General features: G+C 45.6%; 2 protein-coding genes across 2 annotated transcripts in view; both read right to left on the bottom strand.

Annotated features, from left to right (window-relative positions):
• Positions 1–4,731: 4,731 nt before the first annotated feature.
• LOC117230247 (uncharacterized protein C6orf132-like) lies at positions 4,732–12,852 on the bottom strand. The gene is made up of 6 exons (XM_033487441.1): positions 12,673–12,852; positions 12,372–12,545; positions 12,189–12,290; positions 12,015–12,110; positions 7,910–7,966; positions 4,732–6,648 (listed from the first exon to the last, which is right to left on the bottom strand). Exons 1-6 carry the CDS (start codon positions 12,748–12,750, stop codon positions 4,732–4,734), a joined length of 2,424 nt encoding a protein of 807 aa, XP_033343332.1. The 5' UTR covers positions 12,751–12,852.
• Positions 12,853–16,062: 3,210 nt separating this feature from the next.
• The window catches only part of LOC117238069 (14 kDa phosphohistidine phosphatase-like), a 63,511-nt gene continuing 61,988 nt past the window's right edge, over positions 16,063–17,585 (bottom strand). Inside the window, exon 5 of the mRNA XM_033502691.1 lies at positions 16,063–16,764. Coding sequence (XP_033358582.1) covers positions 16,672–16,764 — 93 coding nt within the window. The 3' untranslated portion in view covers positions 16,063–16,671. The remainder of the gene's footprint in view (positions 16,765–17,585) is intronic.

The raw sequence follows: 17,585 nt of genomic DNA, 5'->3' as shown, positions 1-17,585 counted from the left end.
CAAAAGCGACAAGCAACGCCGTTTTAAATTGCGTTTTAAAAGTCGTTGCTTCTTTCCTCGGCATAAAAGAGGGGGAAACTTCGAACGTTTGATCTTTGTTTCGATATCTTTCTACTGCGAGACATACTGATGATAATAATAATAATAATGATACTGAGACTGCGGATACTTATACCGGTTTCATACTTTTATGACAGAAATTAAACGAAATTTACAGATTTATCTATTATTCCTAGTGATAAACACGTGGATAATAATAATTCTAAGGATTCTCGGGGGTCCTTCGACACTGTGCGATCGTGAAAGTAAAAAACAAGGTGAAAACGATCGTTACTTAATCGCACGTGGTTCTCTTTCAATAAAACAGCCATTTTTTATTTCGGTCACAGAGACTGTAACGTTTACTCGTTATCAAACTTTTTGCTGATCCCGATAGAAATTCCAACGAGGAGGGGGAGGATAAAAGAATTGCGTTTCTAGGCTGTATATGGAGGGGATGGTAGGAAAAAGGGGGAAACATGGAACAGGCGTACGTAGAGAAAAGTTTTCGCCAAACCGGATACAAGGAAGTTCCACCGTATTCGCGCATCCGGTGCCATAAATCCCGGTCTCTTCCCGCCTTCTCGTGCCCGCTGGCCAAGACAGCGAGCCCTCACTCTGTCCGACGAATAAATTTGCGATCAAGCTTTTTCCAGGTCGCCGTTCCTCTCGATCGGTCGGTTCTATCGATTACGAATCGCAAGCAATCACCGATGATCGACAGTCGCACGACAGAAATCTTCGAATCGATCGATACTTGCTGTTTTACCGACCGATCTATATATTCCAGAGTCGATTTTCAATCAATTAAATAAGCCGAAGTTACACGTATGTATTCCTGTATTTCCTATTAAGATAGTAAAGAGACAGCTTTAAGAAGAGTACGACGAGGATTTTTCAGCGTTTCAAGTTTCGTAGATAAAACAGATATAGATCTTTGAGTTACGAGGTTCTGCAGTACCAACCGACCGCTTTTCTGCAATCGCAAATGCGAAAGATCAAAATGATCGGTGCGGTTATGTGTATTATATTTCGTAGTATATATGGTGACGCATCACAAAAAAAAAATATCGTAATCGTTCGATAATCCTAGAAAAGATTCTTTCATCGCGGAGACAACGAGGCGAGACAAGTATTTATGGGTTATTGATGATACGGGCGCTTTCAGAATCTAAGAAGATCGTATAATAACGTAATTAACGGCGCGCGTTGACAAATTGAATCGACGGCAAATGTATTCTTTTCATCGTGACTGTACGTCGGTGGTCCTGGTCCATAAATATTTCATGGCAGTCGGGCATCCCTGTGTTCGTGGAAAATCGTAGAACGTTCAATGATCATCCCCCCGATGTGGCAGCCGCGCGACACACCCTCGAAAAATCTTCACGAGAAAACCAACGAGGAACCGATAATCTTCCATCGATCAGTATCAGCGAGGATGGAAGGAAGCGTTTCTCGAAAATGGAAATCCTAGTTAGGGATGAAATATGAATGGCGTGAAAGGTTTGTCTGAAATAGTTGAAAAGATCGTGTACTTTGGTCATTCGCACACGCGCACGTGCCATTTTTATAGTCGTGTCTATTCGATGCTATGTTCCGACAATGTAACACGTATTTATACGTTTATTTAACACTGGAATTAAAGCGGTGTAATGAAAATAGATAGACACGCGTAATCGTGTTTTTAAATCAATAAATATCAACATCGATTTGATCGAAAATTGATCTGCATGTCTCCAGCGATTAATTTGCTAAACCAAACGATTTTCTCGTCGAACGATCTTGCGAACGAAAATATCCGGAGAACTTGATAAATAAAATAACAAAGGAACTGTGTGTCCCTCGTGTACAAGGAGCCTTACAACGCTCTAAAGCGTACAGTTCGTTTCCATTCCCGTGAAGATTAGTTTGCAAATTCTCATGGATCCTCGGGAAATTTGGAGGCGCACGGGTGCCGAATCTCGATCTGGAAGAAGAGCGGACAACGTCGGGGTTTAGATAAGCGCCCCTACGGGAAGCCATTAACCGGGGAGAACGGCGTGAAAGCAAGGAGGATATTAGAGCGATCCGGCGATTGGCTCCGATGCAATTTCGCACGGTACGCTGGCGGCACGTTGGGCGAAGGTGTTAAATTCACTGGATGTACGTCGGACGAGCCATTCTGGGGTAGCCGACAAATCCGATCGTATTTTCATCGACGCCAAATTGGCAATATCCTCGCCGGTGACGATTCCTGAATTATGCATCAGCCTCGGGGACAGTCGCTTCGCTTCGCTTCGAAGTTTATCCATCCCGCTCGTTTCCATCCGCAGCCTCGACCTGTTCGACTCTCTTCCACGCGGGGAGTTTTCTGCCCTCTCGCAGCTTCCACCCTCGCGACCACCCCCGACCCCAAACACCCTCTGCTGCCTTCTCCGCCGCCTCCACCACCTCCTCCTCTTTCATCGTCTCCTTCAGCTACGCTTCAATCCCCCGTTCTCGTTCTCTGTCGCGCTCCCTTCCTTCGGCCCTTTCTCCAATGGAAACGTCACTTATTGGTCGAACGAAAGGGAGGAAAAAGAGAGGACACCCTCGAATCCGACCAATCACGGTGAACGTCCGTGATAATACTCGCGATATTTGCCGCGGTACAGACTCGGGCAAAAGCGTCCCCCGCTTCAGAGATCGCGACCGATCGAAGGGATCCGCTGGGAGAAATTTCAAACAGCCCTCTGTCAAACACTGTGATCCTCTTTTAACGTTGTTTATACGGTAATCATTTTTACGAGACTCGGATTGTATCAAACAGATTTATCGAACGGTCAGGTTACAGTTTCAAAGGGAGCTTCGATTCGTCGAACGATTATCGAATATGTTTTACGTACGAATAAATTCGAGAGTCTCTGGAAAGAATGGAAGAACGAGAAGGAAAGTAACGAACGAAGCGTCTGGAACGAACGAGAAAGAGAATCCACGGATGATAATCGAATCGAGCGTTTGGAAACGGCCCTTAAGCCTTTACGAGAGGGGACAGACAATGGAAGGTAAAAGTAAAGCGTCGTTCTTGGAACGAAGGGCTGCTCACCCCAATAATAAAATGATAAGAACCCCGGTGTGTCTTCCCTCCTTCTCCATCCTGCTTTCTATCCCCCTCCCCACTTTCGTTTCCTCTGACTGGAGCCAACTCGTATATAAATGTCGATATTATTGTAACGAACCGCTTTTGATGGCAATTTCTCCTTCCGCGTGCTCTATTGCTCAGACGAGCCCACGCGATCGGACACTCGCAAATTCGTTGAATCGACCGAGGAATTTATCGTTTCCGGATCGCGCGCGTCGCAGAAAGGACATCGACGCGACCATTCCCGATCTCGAATTCGATTCTCCAACCTTCGCCGGTTATCCGGCGAAAAATCTGTCCAATCTTCTTGTTGGTACAAGGTTGCTTAGGAACTAACGTTGTATCGACGCGAATGAATCTGGTTAACATTTTCACCGCTCTTGACGCATACGTTATCGATCCTAAATATCTGCTAAGGATAAATTAGTAACTAGAGGTAGCATTTTCGTAGAAACTCTGGAAGAATCTGTAACTGCGATGATCGTTTCTAAGATGCGTTTCAACAAAAGAATTAAAGATTCATCCGTCCGATGGATAAAGTATGGATGGTTAATTGAAATAAAAAGAATCTTTTCTCGCTATTGGATTTATTCGACAATTTTCTCCGTTTCGTTGGCGGAACGTTCGCCTTGCGATTGAGATACGTGGCATTTGGATCAAGTTACAGGGACGAGTACTACACGGATTATTTTTGTTGCTGCGTTTTCCCGAGCCTAGTTCACGCGACTATCATCCTCGCGTCCTTTTATCTTCTCTAGAAAGAATCGACAGTTCTCGGCCACGAGGCCTATCCAAATTTAGACTTGGACTTCTCTTAGAAAAAATAATCGAATGTGCATCGAGTGTCGCGTGGCCGACGAGGCTGATTCGTCGTTCCAGCCGAGGTTAGAGTTACGAAGCTCGACCCTCCAGCGAGGTTACGAACGGACGAAAAATTTTCGAGACGTCTGCCACGTTGTACGACGGCTTTTCACCTTCCTCACGATTGTCGGGGCTGTACGTGACGAGACTCGACGGCGCAACGAATGAATTTAAGACGAAAGCGCGACGTCAGGCACGCGACAAAGAACACACACGAACAAGTCTGCTCGTTCGCCCTCTGCGTCTCGTTCCTCGGATCTTTCGAGCGGTCACAGGCAGGCCAAATAGGTGAAGGACAATTTCGATCGGCGCCAGATCGATCCTCGAAGCGAGAGCCAACGAACGAAGCGACTGAAAATATCGTTGACGAACATCGATCCGGGAAATCAACGTCAGATAGACCCCGTGAGAAACTGCGATCCTCTTCTGGCTTCTCCATTTTCGCCGATTGTCCGGATATTCGCTTTCTCTAGAAGTTTAAATATCAAAAGAGTATTACACGCGGGGCAGTAAAATAAAATATCGCCTGTCTCTCGACCGCTTATAGCTTTCTAAATAATAATCTGAGCATTCGCTTCGAAACACAGTCGCCTAACGATTGTTCTATGATTATTTTTCAGAAAGCTACAACGGTTCGAAGATCGACAATTTTACCACGTAGAATAGTTAGACCAGATATTTTGAAACTTGGCAGACAGAAGCGCCACGCTATAGAAAGCCTCTTACCTGCGCTATTTGTCCCTCCTCTCCTTTCTCTTCTTCATTTTCTTGGGATCGCAAGGCCTGCGCCTCTTGCACTCCAATTTCTCCGGTGGACAATAAAACGGATCTTTGCAACAAACGTATTTCTCCTTGTGCGGACACGGTGGCAGCGTCGGCTTGGACGGTTTAACCGCTTTTAGGTCGTAACAAGGACAAGGTCCAGGGTGCATTTTCGGTGGAGGTGGACAAGGGCAAAGAATCACCGGGTCCGTCGGTGGTTCGGGAAGAGGCGGCGGGACGCAGATTTCTTTTTTCGCTTTACCGGACGTTCGAACTTCCACGCACGATTCTACTTCGTACTTCGCCTCGGGAATTTCCGGACAGGGTTTAGGCGAGACAAACTTCGGGGCTGGACAAGTAGTCGGCCCGTATTCCATTTTCGGCGGTTTAGCGATTTCAGGCACCTCGCACTTCCCCTTTGGTAGGCACCTGTTGTCACACTCGTCCTGTTTCTCCTTCTTCTTCTCCCGCAATTTTACCGGCTTTCTGCCGGCACACACGTCCTTCTTCTTTTTCTTCTTCTCGGGCTTCTTCTCGCAAGGCTTCACGCAGCTGCGTCTCTTGTCTTCGCAAATGTCTTCCAAATCCTTGCAACTGGGTGGTTTCGCTGTGGATTTTCTAGACTCGTCGGACGAACCGAGTAACGTCGAGTCGACGTGGAATCTTCTGTAATCGATGCTCAGAGGCGCGAACCTGGATACTGCGTGATAAGTAGACATCCCCCTCTTCCTCGGCTTATTTCGGTTCCTCTTTCGCGGATTTTTCCCGCTATTTTTGGGACAAGACGGGACGTCCTTGGGGCAGGAGACTCGCGGTTTGGCTACTTGTTGGCAAGGTGGACAGGGTTTCGGGCATGGGCAAGGCGGTGGCGGTTTAGGACAGGGGCAAGGACTGCACGGTGGCGGAGGTGGACAGGGTGGAGGTTTGGGACACTCCGCGCACGGTGGACAAGGTGGACAGATTCTGGGCGGAGGGGGAGGCGGGCAAGGAAGTGGTCTGGGACACGGAATGGGTGGTGGACAAGGTGGACACGGTGGTGGAGGTGGACAGTAGGCTGGAGGACATGGCGGCGGACAAGGGCAAGGTTCGCAAGGCGGTGGCGGCGGACACTCTCTTTGCGGTGGACATTCGGGACACTTTGGCACTTTTGGACACCTGGGTGGCGGTGGTGCGGGAGGTGGCGGACAGGGTGGCGGACATTTGGGCGGTCGAGGTACCTTGGGTGGCGGTGGAGGCGGCAGTGGAGCTGGACACCTGGGACACTTGGGAGGCTTGGGCGGTCTCGGAGGCAGAGGACACTTTCGATAGCATATCTTCGGCGGCAGATGCTTCTTCTCCGCGGGTTTTTCACAGGGCATGGGACAAGGGGGTGGGCAAGGTGTTTCAGGCTGGGGACACTTGGGGTTCTTCGGACGTGGACGAGAGCACGGTGGAGCGGGTGGCACGCATTTATCCTGTGGGATACACGGCTTCTGTCGTTGGTACGATTGTCTGCAAGACCTTCTCCGTGAACTCTGGCCTTTGCTACAATCGGGAACTGACTTGGAAGAGAGTTTGGAGGGAGGACGAGGTGGCCTTTTGCCGTGCGCTTTGCCCATCAGGATGCAATCGTTTCGAAAGAATCTCGCTTGCTCTTGCCACAAGCGTCTCGTCAATCCTTCCGATAAACGCACGATCTTCTCGTTATCCTTCGATAGGGCGGGTGTAGCGGTAAAGTTCCTCGCGAACGCCAGGCTCGCGTTAGGTATTTTCGACGACGCCCAACTGCGCCCATTAAGAACGTACGATCCCAAAGAGTATCGACTTCTGGTTCGGAAGTTACCAAGCATCGCGGTGGAAAGCTTGAGAAGAGGCCTCAGCAACGGTGCGTTTAAATCGTATTTGGCCTACGACGCAGACAACAGAGATTTTGATCGATAGAGGATCGTTTAGTCCGCCGCTATCTCCACGTACCCTCTGTCTCTCGGTGCGCGTGACGCCCAACGCCTAACATTTTTTCGTTTTGCACGGTTTCTTCGCTGGACACTTAACGCAAAACGGCTTCTTTTCCGGCTTCGGTTTCGCGGGATAGCCCGGTGGACCCATGGGCTTACAGGGGCCCTTTGGCGGATGGCAAGGGCTCTTTTTCGGCCAATCCGGCGGATCCTCGCCGCAGTCCGGCTCGCCCAATCGTAGCTGCCGCCTCTTTCTCCCTACACCCTGGATACATCATATCGCGTTTTGCTTAGGTCTCTCGTTTCTCCTCCGATCGCTCGTTGCAAACGCCTTGCCTCTGGCCCACCTCCCTCCTTCGCCCACGACTGAATCGAACGTGTGTTACGAATGGAAAGTAAAGGATGATGGTATTCGAAGGAGACGGCTATCACGATCGCAAGGCGAAATCCGCCGCGAAACGATATTTTATCGACGATCTTCTATAGTAGTATTAGACGAACGATGGTAAACGCATAGGCAACAAACGTCTCGTATCTTGGATGAATTTCAAGTGGTTGCCATTTAAACGCTTAAACTAAGGGGATTCGACGCGTCGTTCTTCGACGACAACGACTCGAAAAGATCCTTAAACGACGTGCCATCGTACGAACGACTCCGTGGACGCAAGTCCATGTCTTCGTCTCTGGAAACGCGTTTATTGGGGAACTCTTTCTGCAGTTGGCCATAGTCTAAACCAATCTCGTCCTCGTATTCCTCGCCTTGGGGGAAGTAGTCGTCGTTGCTGATTCTGTCCTGTTCCAAGAGTACCATGTCTCGATAGGAACTGGCGAGACCGTCGAGGATTTGGTTCTTCGTGACGTGGTTGAAGATCGAGTTAGAGGTCATTGACAAAGGGCCCCTGTTTCTTCGGTCCGAGGCTCGCGCGCTCGATCCCTTGATTCCGAGCGAACCGATGCTCGCCCTCTGCGGGGAGAGAGGATGATCCGACATTTCGATTGATTTATTTTCTTTTTTTTTTTTTTTCAATTTTCACGATTAAATTTGGAAATGAGGAAGAGGCAGAAGGGAGGTGGAGCCATAGCGACGAGTCACGGTTTCACGCGCTGCTCGATCATCGTTATCGAGTGCTCGCGACCGATTCGAGAGATGATAAACTGTAATGTATTGAGCAAAGATACTTTGTTTTTTTTTTTTTTTTTTTGTGAAACTTACTTGGACAGCGTTACCGTTCCGATGGTGTCTGGCCAGGGTGTCTGGCGTAACCTGCGGCTGGAATTAAAATTAAAGCACACAGATGGATTTTTATACCTTCTTTAAACAATCGGTGTACGAAAGAAACGCGTGTCGATAAAATGGAATCGAGCTATATACGTGACTTTCGAAAAATACGTTTATTCACGTTACAACTTTCACGCACGCTACATATAATTTTCGTTCGAATATTCCAAGATATCGGGACAAACATACGCGAGATAACTCGCGGTTAGATAACCGACGTTCAATAATTTCGGAAGTTCTCGTTACGATAAGGACACGAAACGTCAAAGGCATTCGAGTCGAGAAGACCAACTTTCCTCGTCTTTTCTTGCCGACTACGCTGCGAATTGATGGAAACGTCGTTCGACTCGTCCGTCTTACAAATATCCTTGTAATCGGAATCATTATTCGCGTTAATTTTCGAGTCGAAGGTAGAGTATCTTCGAAAAGATCCACGTCCGGTTCCACCCGATTTATCGTCGTCCTGAGGACATCCTGGTGCCCGAATTACCGGTGGACACTTGGCTTTCTCGCTTTTCTTTGGTTTCTCTTTTTTCTTCGTATCGTAACTCTCCTCCTTCTTCTGGCAACACGTATCAGCCGTCGTCTTCTTCTTCTTCTGTTGCTTCTTGCACCGTTGGCCGTGAGTTTCGTCGTTCCAAAGTTTGTCACAAGGATCGTATTTCGCTTCTTCCTTGTACTTTTTGCACGTTGGCCCGTGGTGTTCCTCCGATCTGCAAGGTTTACAGGGATCCTCCACATCTTCGTCACAGGTTGGCTGCTTCTTGCACTCGTCTCGTTTCTTACACTCGTCTCGTTTCTTGCACGCTGGCGGTTCGTTCTTCTTACCGCAACTCTTAGCCGCATCCACCCCTTTGCATTTTTTCTTTTTACATGTTTCATCTTCCTTCTTCGACTTCTTCTTGCCGCAGATTTTCTTCAGTTTATCTTTCATCGACAACTTGCAGTCGCTGTCGCTGGACGAGAGTGAAATAGACGTTGGGGTAGGGTGCTTGAAAATCGGTGCCACTTCCACGTCGGTGAACAGAGACTCGAGATTGTAGGAAACTAGACTCGATAGCGAATGCGATCTTTGTCCGTTGATCTTCAAATTCTCCAGGAATAAGGCGATCTTGGACGATATCTTTTGCGTCGATTCATTCTCACTCGTATCGATTTCCGACTCGCTGTTGCTCGTTGTCGTTGCTCTTCCCTCGATTATGTCGCAACTGGAACTCTCTGTCGACTGTTGCACTATCGTTCGATTCTCCAATTGCTCGAGAAATCTCGAGTTCTCCACGATCATCGAGCTCTCCGTTCCCTCTAACGAACCAGCGGCTAAATCGCTTACGGAAGTCGAAACGTTCGATCTATTCTCTCGATAACTCCTCCTTCTACGAGATTTATCCCGACTCGATCCCCCGAGTATCTTTTGATTCGCCGCACAATCGATCCTGTCGATTCTCCAACCGCCCAACTTGCCGTAATAATCGTCCGCGAGGTCGTTGTTCCGAACCTCGAAGAATCTCGAGAAGAAATTCGTAAGGGGTTTGCGTCTCTGTCGAACCAAACCGTACAACATCTTAGGCTTCTTGTCCGACAAAGCAGCTGGAATCGTCCAGTTTTTCGACTTCTCTACGTTGCTCGATCGTTTTTCCACTTTAGTCGTCGTTTTCTCTACGATCTTCGACTCGTTACACTTTCTCGCTTCGTTTCTCTTCCGATCGCACCTTTGCGACGCCGCTCGATTCTCGTTGTCTTTGAACAATTTCTTCTTCATGGTTTGCTCCGACGACGTCGCGTTCAATTGTTTGCCATCCTTCTTCGTCGAACGATTCTTGTTATCCATTCTCTCTAGCGCGTGGCTGTTCTTCGTCGTCGCAGAAATTTTCTCCGCGTTTCTCCGTGTGCAAGCTTTCTCGAAATGTGCGGCAAACCCGGCGATCGGACTTCTCGAGTCTAGTTCGCTTTTAACGTTGCAAGATAGCGCGATGTTCGAGTACCATCGCCGCGTGGAAGCGACGTCGTCGTTATTAGAACGAGTCTTGACGAAGTAGTTCACGAAATCGGGAAACTGTCTACAGATCTCGGAAACGATGCGGCCACTGTGCTGGAACGTAGCGGGCCCCATTTCACCGAGAACTCTAGGACCTCGCAGATCGTTAGCGCACGCGTGGTTCCCCTGAGAACAGACGGAGAGACGATTTCAAGGTCGTTGGTTCTTTTGCATCGAACGTTTTACATCTCTTTTCTATACTTTTCTCTTTGGATAATTCCTCGAGGTAAAGGAGGGGATAGAGGATGGTAATTAACCCTTTAACAGTGTCGTGTAATAATCAAGAATTCAGAATAAACGAAAAGTGTTGGAACACTCTTTACGTTTAAACACTTTGACTGCCACGCCGAAATCACGCGTTTCGCTCAGGACGCCACGCGAGTATTTTTATTGTTCAAAGCATATAATGGCAGAATAACGATAAATCGACGATGTCGGACAACGTTCTTCTCCAATGGATCGTTTATCTTATTGATGGCGATCACGGATGACCGTCGTGGCGCCTTGGTAACAGTCGATCGCGACATATTGTAGCAAGGCTTCGTTTATTTCAACAAAACATTCGCGTTTGTTATTTCGTCGCAAGCAAAACGTACGGAATATATCGTTGAAACGTGTAGAAGATATCAGTAAACGGTATTTGCTCGTTCTATGTATAATAACAAGGTATGTTCACACTTGTAACTTCAATTGTACGATCATAAAGCGGCATTTACGATTATTTTCTAAGATGTGTTTGTAATAATATTCGTAGATTACCCCTCAAAGTAAATAACCCTTCTCATTTTCTTTTATCGATGTTCTAATAAAAACGTTTAATCGTTAAATGGAGCACTTTTTATTTCAAAGTATCTTCTATTTATCGGTTATATTCGAAATGCCCTAACTGTCGATTTTCATACAATTTTTACAATTGTAAGAAGTTGAAGCCGTCCGGTCACCGATGACTACCGTGGCGTTACGGGAGAAACCGTGACCGGTCGTGTAGTACGACCAACGTGGCAGTCAGAGTGTTAACAGAATTCCAATATTTTTCTTTGCCGCGCAAAGATTAACTTTTTCCAATTATCGAACAAATTTCGTAACAACAAATTTCGAACGAACAATTTTCGTCAAGATTACCCACATTTTTTACGTCGCACGCGCAAAACTACATTTTTCTAATAAGCAACGAGCGTTAGAATGGAATAAATCGAGCAAATTAAAGCTTTGGCTATATTTCCCCCGACTACACTGTTGAAGGATTAACACTTTCTCCAAGGCAAACTTCGTACAACAAAGAAGCGTAACGCGATGGTCGATCGTAAGGAATTTTAGGAATTTTAACAGCGAAAGGGTTAAGTAACATCGCAAATACTTGGACGTTTATTTGGCGGATTTAACGTGTTCAAAGCCCCGTCCATCGTCTCTCGTCATGATGCATTTTCTAGGGGACAGGGATATGGCAAAAAGAGGCGCGCGACGCACGAACGTGATCCGCATGCCGTTAGCCGAGCAACGATTCGAGGTAAAAGCAATCCCTCGATGTTTTCCCTTCTTTTTCTTTTTCACCAGTTACATCTGCTCCTACCGCCTTCTGTTTCGTAACAGAACTCTAATCGACGTTCTTCTTTGATCTTTGGAAAATTAACTTGTCGTGTCGACTCGAGCCTCCGCAACGTTGCTTGTATTTCAAACTTTCGGATCCTCTGTGGTCGTCGAGTTGCACCGCGAGAATATAAACGCACAAACTTGTCATTCGAAGTATAAAAAATCACACGAAACTCTGTCAACCGGTGGAATATTTTAGCGCCGCCTCGTCAGCTTCTCATCCCTATCCTCCTCCTCATCCAATGGTCGCCATCGACGCGATTACAAGTGGACGAGACGCGCGATCGCGTTTAAATCGTATTAATACGCGCGAAACTCGACTTCGATTCAAGTACCGATTTACGATGCAAACGTGTTCGATCGAAATTTCGTCAATCCTTAGGTGAAATAAGGACGTTAAACAAAGATTCTTACCTGCGATTCCATCGTTGGTCTCGCAAACTGATTCGTAGCGCATTCCTCGGCGATAGGCAGCTGACGCAGACTTCTGACGAGCTCTTCGGTCGCATTCTTTGTACGATACTTTTATTTGTTTAATTTGTTTTATTTATCTCTGTGTATACATATTAGTAGAAAACGTTGAATTACCTGGTTTGCATTTGACACGCGATTCGAGAAGTACGATGATTGCAGATGTTCGCCGCTCTTGTTCGATCTCGATTTCTCCAGCATCGTCAGCATCCGCGAATTCTGTTGGAAATTTCAATTCGAGAGATTTCGGTAGGAAGGCGATCTACGAGAAAGAAGACAAAGGAAATATGAAAATCTTACCGCGGTATTTGCGGCGGTGCTACTGTCCTTGAAGTTCTTGATTTTCATCGGTGTTAAATATCGTTTATTTAACGCGGCCACGTCATAAAGTGCGAGCACGTCGAGCTTCGAGGTTTGTTTCAACATTTGCGAGAGAGATCGTCCTACTTCCCCTGCGCCTCCAATAACCGCCGACTGTACAAACGATTCGAGTATGAGAAGATATTTTCCATTTTTTAATTGCGAAACGTCTGATCGAGAGATGTCTTTCAGCCGAGGACGCGTCGTATATTAGATTTATTTTTTATAGTATTCGAGATACCTTGATGTTCTCTTCACCAGCATGATATTTTCGCTGACCGATAGTTTTCACGATGGACTTGGCGGCCCGGGAAAACATTGTTATTCCTGTTGGTGTATTACTGGAAATTTTTGTAACGCCTTCATTGGGCGTCTGACATGTCCAAATTGCGACTAATGGGCCTGGTTACCAAGTGAAACGTTGCATTTGTTTTCCGAGATCGTTTGACAGTGTGCATCGGGAAAAACAAAATCGTAACTCCAATGAACGCGTTTGCAATGGATCCGAGAGGCTATCGTGTATACGCGCATAATCGCGTACGTATTTCGAAGAAGAATTTCTCTATTTCGTACCATCCGAGAAGTCATTCTCTGAGAAACGCGAAAGAAGGTTTAAATAATACGCGCCTTTAAGAGTTCTTTCAAATGCAGCCATCTGGCAAACACGTATCGAACGCATACGTAATCGTAGATTAGGTCGATAACGAAGCGCGCGAAACAGTAACCTGCATTATCGTTGGAAGGAAATAGCGCGAAGCCGAGTTTGCAGATTATTTTATCGATCGAGTTACTGTCCCGTCGCAGATACGCAAAATAACGTTTTATCGACCGAGTCGGAACTTTAATCACCGACGAGGTACAGAATGAACGTGACACCGGACGTTCGATTCTTTACCGTGTCCCACGTTTTGTGGCTCGCACTATATCATATTCGTATCGCGTACAACATTATCGATTCGATACAGTAGTGGTTCGAATTGAAACTAAATTCTCCTATGAAATTAAATAAGGTATAGAACATAAGACATTTCGCGCATGAAATGTAGAATTCTCTGCTTCTGCGATGTACTCGATGTTGGAGTAGACTCCGACTGTGTTACGACACAACCTATTACCAATTAACGTCACATCGAAGCTCGCTGTAAGACGTAATTCGGACAAGTACTCGTCCGCTTTCCGCTCTCATTCCTCCCATTTGCGTATGTCTTAGCGAGTCTCCGCTCGTTTCCGCTCGACCAAATTGAACATCGCTTTGCGACGATTTACATAAGCGAACTAGATTTTACTCGAATCTTTCGTCGACCGTGCGATCCTTAACATTTTTGATAAACCAAGATGCGAGACATTTGAATCAAGTTGAAGTCTATCGGTGTCAGCCAATATTCCTTATCGTTTTGTCCTGAGTGTCTTATCGTTTATCCTTAATTCCGTCCATCTTCCACTCCTCTTAGTTGTTACATTCGCAAGTTAGAATAAGTGAAACGTAAAAAAATCAGAAGAACTTTGAATTTTCTTTGCGAATATTCATCGAGGATATAAATAAACGAATCTAAATAAATGTCTGTAGACGTTCGAAAATTATGAGAATTTGACGTCATTTTTTAGAATTCTAGCGAGTATAGCGATACGACGTCGTTCCTTGCATTTTTTGCGATACTCGGAGTATCCAAGTCGTTCCCAAGAATTTGTGCCACCTCCTGTGCCATCGTGTTCTCCTGGTACGAAATCGTCGTTGTTGGTCTAGAACTTTTAAAGAAGCCGAAAAATGTCAACTTCTAAAAATTTCAAAGAAATTCTTCGAACATCGCGTTATGTCCACGTTATGTGGCAGAAATTCTGAAAATTTTCTCAATCTTTAACAAATTCCACGAACTAATCTAATCCTGACCAGGCTTGTTTTTCGAGGTTCGAGTTTCCGAACTTTGTTTCAAAGTTCCACCGCTCTGCTTCTCGTTAAAGCATTTGGATTGGTCACTCTAGGATCGCCGGAGAGACCATTAAACGATCAAGCAGTTGATTAAGTTTGACCAAACGTTTATTGAAACGTTTTAGTAATGTAGAAGCACGTAAATTATACAAATCGCACGACTCCATCGTTAATATCGATATAACGTAATTGATATAATGCCGCCGGTTTTATAATATTCATACAAATTAACAATTTATACAATACTATTTAAAAATAATTAATCTACGCAAAAATACAATACTTTCTAACTTATATACGTCATACTGCGAGTTTTACTGTATTGATGTAATTAAATACTTATAAATTATGTTTGTAAATCTATTTGCAAGCCGTTTTAAAACTATATGTATATATATAGGTACATATGGAAGATTTGAAAATAAAGGGTTATACAGAAATATATCTTTATAACACCGACAAGATACTGGTATATTGAATCGATGACGTCGTATACGGCACGGAAATGGTATAGGGGTCAGGCCGGCTAGGAAACCCCCAAAACGTAGAATATGAGAAAGCGCCGTGTCACGGGTTTTTATCAGCATAGAATCGATTTTCTCGCGGCGATTTCCTTACGGACGTTACGAGTTTACAATCCGTTGACCACGAGACGATATGGTCAAACGTTTAGTTGAACACGCGGTAAGACGCCTGTACGCCGATCATACAGCACGGCTGCACGGGTGGTTGCCCGGTAATAGGCGCGGAACATGGTTGAGCGTCGTTTAAGATTTATATCGTGTGCCGAATCGTTTATGCAAAAATCCTGGAGGGCGGGCAAACTCGAGTGTGCGTCGTTCGACTGTAGTTTTCACGGAATTGGAGCGGACGTGGTTTTCTGGTGCAACTCGTGGAGAGTCTCCGCGTTCTCTGTGACAGGCGATACGAGTAATCCCTATTATCCTGGCCGGCTCTACGATTCTCGAAGGATAGCGCAGAGGATATGTCCGCTACAGTGGATTCGTACAGCCAGCGAAAAAGTTTCTAAATTGATTTCTACGACCGGCACGACGAGTTTTCGCCACTGAACCGTTGCCGAAATTAGCTTAGCGAAAAAGGCACCTAACGAAGGTCCAGAATCCTGGCCAACGAATGGCTTTCAACGGCATGCAGATATGTCCTCCCTGCTGCGTCGTTCAGGGGCTGTGAGCGATGGCTCTCCTCGTGATTCACATTCGCCAGCACCGAATCTATAATTTCCACTTGTTTCTAGTTGCTCGAAAAAGAAATAAAAATAAAAACCGAATGGAATAGTATATGGAATATCGAGTGTTAAGAACTTTTGTTCAAAATCTTGTATTCAGCAATGAAGAATGTAAGATTGCTACAACTGTTACAAATCTTATATGCTACGAGATATACGAATATAATACAATGGTAACGCTAGGAATTGTTAACGCAATGGAAATAGTAACGCACGAGAGATTTCGTAAGAAGAAATTAAGTACAGGACTCAGTGATACGGGTTCTATTTTATTTTACATTGTACTCTGGTCTTCGACGTAGTAGAGAGACTGACCTATTTGAAGGTCTCGCAGCTTGTCCTTGGATGACTGCTGATATCAGGTATCCCTGATGATGACAACAGGGGTCGCGTTCGCGTACCTCGGGTATGGAATACGGAACAGCGACAGACACAAAAGTTGTTAAGAATTATATCGATAAAGGAGCAAGACGTTGGTAGGTTGCCATTACAAACGTCACGTTTATTTCGTAGCTCGGTGATACAATCAATGACGAATCGTCTGTGATAATTCCTACGTTCGCCATAGGGAAACGCAAACAGCAGTTAAGGAACACACTGATTTTTTTGACAGTTCGGTATTTCGTAAACCAGCACGCAAACTTCCATTCAACGTCACGTCTATCCTTCTATCGTTCTTACTTAATGCTCCGATTCGAATTTGTCGCCCATAACTCGCGTTCGGTTCGTTCAACGAAACGCTTATCAACCAAACTAATTTAATTAAGAAAGAACGCAAGCTCGACGACATCAAATTAACCGAATCAAATGAATTATCAGTTAGAACTAGTTACATCGGTAAATTAATTTCGTAGCCATTCGAACGAGTAGATTGTTAGTCGCAATTAGCGATTAAACGACGTATAATTAAACGTTTTGAATCGTATTAGCTCGTGTTACCGCTAAATAGGAAATGTACAGAATCAAGGCAACGGTAATAGAAGCCATAGACACTCTTTATTAAATTACACATTTAACGCTCTCTCTCTCTCTCGTTGTGCGACGCGCAGAACAAATCCTTCTTCGGTCTAATATCCATCGTCGGACCAAGTGATCGTGTAGTCGGGGTACTTCTTTTTCAGTAGACCAACAGTCAGTTCGTGATCCGCCTTTCCGAAGCCCTGAAAATAAAGCAGCTTTTTTTTCGTTTCTGTTATCAGAGATGTCGTAAACCGTGGATCTTCCCAGTTTACGAATTCCGTACAGTGCTTTGATCCACGAAACGCAGGGACGACGCGAAGCGATCTGTTTCCAAAGTACACTCCACTCTGATTCGTGGAATAAAGAAAAAAAGACACGGTACCCCCAGGCAGCGTTAAAATTGCTTCCCCTCGAGGTCTCTCCGACCAGATTCGGGAAAGCCATTTTTCCAAAGTCCACAGCCCCTCCCAATAAACCTCGTTCAATCCATCGAATATCATGGTTGCGATGTGATAAGGTTTTATGCGATTTTCGCTGATCTTATCGCGCGCCTACTCCATCCCAGTCTTCAAAGTGGAATAATTAGTCTACAACGTAGGCCGTTTAAGATCAGGAACCCGGTGAATGATCATCGGCGCTCCGAGTTTTCCTTACAAACACAGTTTCAGGCGAAATTCGATTTTATCTACCACGCTCGCGGATTTACTTTTCATCTAATTTCGATTCAGCCTTGAGCTTCGCTTAACGAGAAAATCTGTGCGATTTATTAGCTTTATCGAAGTTTTTCTGATACATGGACGTAATAAAATCCTCGTTCGCATTATCTTCGTATTATCGACGAGTTTTCCGGCTCTAGACGCGAGTAAAATTACATAACGAGAAGAAAGTCGCACGAGCCTGATAGAGAAGCGTCGATGTGGACGATGTCGGAGTTAGAACATTGGTAGGTGTCAAATTAGTAGCATGTAAAAGAACGAAGAGTTAGCCGATTAGATCGAGCTAGACAGAGAAGTTCGTTAGA

This window comes from Bombus vosnesenskii, unplaced genomic scaffold (assembly GCF_011952255.1).
Source record: "Bombus vosnesenskii isolate JDL3184/JDL3185 unplaced genomic scaffold, Bvos_JDL3184-5_v1.1 scf7180000013262, whole genome shotgun sequence".
Lineage (NCBI taxonomy): Eukaryota > Metazoa > Arthropoda > Insecta > Hymenoptera > Apidae > Bombus > Bombus vosnesenskii.
Note: the sequence above shows the minus strand (reverse complement) of the source record. Positions and strands in the feature narration are given on the sequence as shown.

Excerpts from the sequence above, each read along its gene's own strand:
- LOC117230247 (XM_033487441.1), bottom strand. The coding sequence starts at position 12,750 with ATGTTTTCCCGGGCCGCCAAGTCCATCGTGAAAACTATCGGTCAGCGA. Across the intron at positions 12,546-12,672 it reads CTGGTGAAGAGAACATCAAG|TCGGCGGTTATTGGAGGCGC; the intron begins GTATCTCGAATA and ends TCGTTTGTACAG. Across the intron at positions 7,967-12,014 it reads GACCAACGATGGAATCGCAG|CCGCAGGTTACGCCAGACAC; the intron begins GTAAGAATCTTT and ends TTTTAATTCCAG.